The sequence below is a fragment of the Galeopterus variegatus genome, unplaced genomic scaffold (assembly GCF_000696425.1).
Source record: "Galeopterus variegatus unplaced genomic scaffold, G_variegatus-3.0.2 Scaffold7775, whole genome shotgun sequence".
Lineage (NCBI taxonomy): Eukaryota > Metazoa > Chordata > Mammalia > Dermoptera > Cynocephalidae > Galeopterus > Galeopterus variegatus.
This window is the reverse complement of record NW_007733886.1, coordinates 54,606-58,319: the sequence shown is the minus strand read 5'-3', so window position 1 is coordinate 58,319 and position 3,714 is coordinate 54,606. Positions and strand designations below refer to the sequence as shown.

The window sequence follows — 3,714 nt, the reverse complement described above, 5'->3', positions numbered from 1 at the left end:
TTTTATTTTTTAAACAAGTTAGACCATTGATGTATTAAATTAAAATTGATATTTAGGTACTTGTAAAAAAAAATTTTTTTTAAATAGCAGGACGCTACACCTCACAAACCAGAGCAGAAACAACCTTACTTACCGGCATCGGGTTCTTTGCACACCATCTGGGGCGGCTCTGAAAAGAGCCTTTGGGGGGCCGTGCCCGGGGGCAGGAGGCGGCTCATGTGCTCATGGTGAACCTGAGCACAGCCCTGGTGCCCTCGACCACGGCTTGCTTGCGGAGCTCCCCGGTCAGCAGCAGGTGCACGGCGGCCTGGATGTCCTGTGAGGTGAGGGTGCAGCGCTGGTTGTAACGGGCCAGGCAGCCGGCCTCCTCGGCGAGGCGCTCGAAGAGGTCGCTAACAGAAGAATTCGCGATTCACGTGGTATTTAATTCAACGAAATGCAGGGTGAACCTGCTTCAGAACCTGTAGACACAGGAGTCATTGTCTCGGTGGCATCAGTGGCATCTCTTTTCACATCTTGCCCTTCTCTGTTTTGGAAATGGCTTTCTTAAAGCCCTTCTGGGTAGAGACATTTAGAAGAATGCTCAGCCACAATAGACATAGTTTTCCAGTACCTTGGAATGAAAGAGAGTGGTGATTGGTTACAGGGTGGTGCCCACTTATAGGCCCTGTATTCAAATAAGGTCTTGTGTACACACACTCTCTAATTTGACAAACATGTAACATGGGGGAACGCTGTCAAACCACAGAAAGGTAAATGTGAGGGGCCGGCCCGGTGGCGCACTGCTACAGTGCGCCGCTTGGGAAGCAGGGCGACGCTCCTGCCGAGGGTTCGGATCCCACATACAGACCGGCCGCTCACTGGCTGAGCGAGGAGCAGGGGCAACACTGAGGGTTGCGATCCCGTTNATTCTTAAACATTAAACAAGTTAAAAATTGTTTTCTTGACAATACTTAGGTCCTAGAAAAATGCCCTAAACTGTATAATTTTTGAATAAATATAGAGTTCTTGGCTGAAAAATATGACTAAACTGCACATCTAAATAACTTCCTTAGAGAGAAAAAGGGAATAATTAAGAATATTATTTAATGTAAAAGATATCTCTTTCACAACTGAAAATATTGATAAAGTGTATATATTTGTGAAATATGAATTACAGAAATTAAACCTATTCCTCTCTGAAAAAAGGGACTTAAGGACTAAGAAGAATGAAAGAAACTGAGGCCATCAGTGAGTTACCATCCCAAATGGCCAGGCTTCCAAAAGCATTTTATGTCAGACCATCAAAGAACAGGTGTTTTTTTTTTTTTTTCTGTTAATGAAATGGTGTCAGAGTATGAAGAAGAAAAAGATCTCATTTTTATTTAAAGGAAATATAATGTGAAGGAAGCATGCTAAAAAGAGTTCTGAGCGTCAGATTTGTGAATGGGGATATAAAAATCCTACATAAAATATTGATCGACACCCTAATCAATCAAAATTAATTAACTAACTAATATTTAAATTAACATTTAATTTAAAATATTAAATTGGCGTCATAGCTAAAGATGAAGAAAAAAGGATAAATCAGGATCCATCCAATAGTACAAAGATGTTTTAGTAAAATACACATATGATTCATGTTATGATGTTACAGTGGATTGAATTATGTCCCCCCAAAACTCACTTATTAGTGCCCCCAAGATAGCAGGCCCTAATTTCTGGAGATCATATATATTAACTTATATTTAGAAAAAAGGGTCTTTGCAGATATGATTAAGCTAAGGATCATAAAATATGGAGATTATCTTATTTTTTTCTGGGTGGGTCCTATACACAGTCATGAGCGTTTTTACCAGGGAGAGAGAGGGAGAGTTGACCCATATACAAGAGGAGAAGACAAAATGATCATGCAGGCAGAGACTAGTGATGCACCCACAAGCCAGGGAATGCTGGTAGACACCAGAAGCTGGAAGAGGAAAGGTACAGATTCTCCCCTAGGATCTACAGAGGGAGCATAGCCCTCCTGACACCTTTATTTTGATGCGATAAAACTAATTTTAGACTATGGCTTACAGAACTGTGAGAAAATAAATTTCTCTTGTTTTAAACAAGTAAGTTTGTGGTAATTTGTTACAGTAGATATGCAATACTAACATAAGCACTATGAAGGTGAATTTGATTGTATGCAGTAAAATTATGTATGTTCTCATCCTTTGACTCAGTAATCCAGTTTCTGTAATAAATAAATAATTGTGTGTATATACACATGCATTTGTGTGTGTGTACTGGCAATAACACTAAACAGTGATAGACATAGGTTTAAATAAAGGTGCACATATACCTACAGATATATATTTATTGTGGTGCTATTTTTATTGCAAAAGAAGACAGGCCTAAACTTCCATCAGTAGTGGCTGGATGAATAAAGTATGGCATAACCACAGAGCAGTGTACAATCAGAAGCCTCTAAGGCAGATTTACTTTGGCAGAACACACAGGTTTATGGAAGGATCTCTAAGACATGCTGTTAAGTGAAAAAGTCAAGGTACAAAAAGGTGTGTGTAGCAGGTACTTTTTACCTAAGAAAGGGGGAGATACAAATATACAAATTTTCCTTATATTAAAAATGAAAGGAAAGAACCCATGGTTATGTTGCAAGATACAGCATATGCATTTCTCCCTGTTACTCAAGCTAGGTAAGGTTAAAGACCCTGGAAATTATAAATAAATAAACATAAGAATACTTTGAAAAGTGGGGAAAAGAAGAAAAACCAGCTAGAGACGTTGAGACCCAGAGAAAAACATGAAAGTGAGTTCTCTCTGCTTTATTATTGCCTCATATATCTCAGACTGGGTGCTGCAGAAGCAGGCAACCCAGAAACACCAACAATCTTAGACAAAAAGAGCTCCACATGGAGCCTGCTGTCCTGGCCAATGGACCAGTAAAAAGCAGCCTAGCAAGACAGAAAGCTTTTGTACGACTGCCCTATCCCAACCAATCACCACAGAAAAAAACGACAGCACTACCCTTAATCCACGCCAGAAGAGGTGGAGTGGCTACTCTCACCTGATGGTAATGAGGCACCCTGCCCACCATCTGGAGTGGTATCAGAGAAGTCTATGCAGACAACCAAAATATTCATCCCCACTGGGAAGAAGTGGGCCTCCCATTTCAGAGGGTCAGAGGAGGCCAGGTGGAGAACATGGACATTTATCCTCAACTGACACTTAATGGAACCTCCTTCCTCCACCTGACAAAGAATAAACCCAAAGAAATCCATGAAAAGACACATCATAGCCAAACTTCAGAAACTAAAGACAAAGAAAAAAAAAATCTAGAAACCAGGGAGAGAGAAACAATGCATTACCTATAGGACAAAAATGATATGAGAAATAGCAAAATTCTTGTCAGAATCCATGTAGTTGAGAAGGAAGTGGCACAACATTTTTCACGTGCTAAAATTAAAAAAATGTCAAACTTAAATTCTATATTCATGTAAATCATCCTGTAGAAATTCAAGGGAATGAAAAGACATTCTCAAATGAAGGAAAACTAGGAGATTTTGTCACCCACAGATATACGCTAAAAGAATGGCTAAAGGAGATTCTTTTTTTTTTAGCTTAGATAAACAAATTTATTTTATTTTATTTTTCTCTTAATTTTATTTTGTTGATATACAATGAATTTGATTATTGTGGCCCATTCCCAAAACCCCCCTCCCTCCTCCGTCT

At 39.4% G+C, this 3,714-nt stretch overlaps 1 protein-coding gene across 1 annotated transcript in view; it reads right to left on the bottom strand.

Moving 5' to 3' along the window:
- Window positions 1-214: 214 nt before the first annotated feature.
- The window catches only part of NXF3 (nuclear RNA export factor 3), a gene marked incomplete at its 5' end in the record, with an annotated part of 47,519 nt that continues 44,019 nt past the window's right edge, over window positions 215-3,714 (bottom strand). Inside the window, 1 exon segment of the mRNA XM_008592319.1 lies at window positions 215-392. Coding sequence (XP_008590541.1) covers window positions 215-392 — 178 coding nt within the window.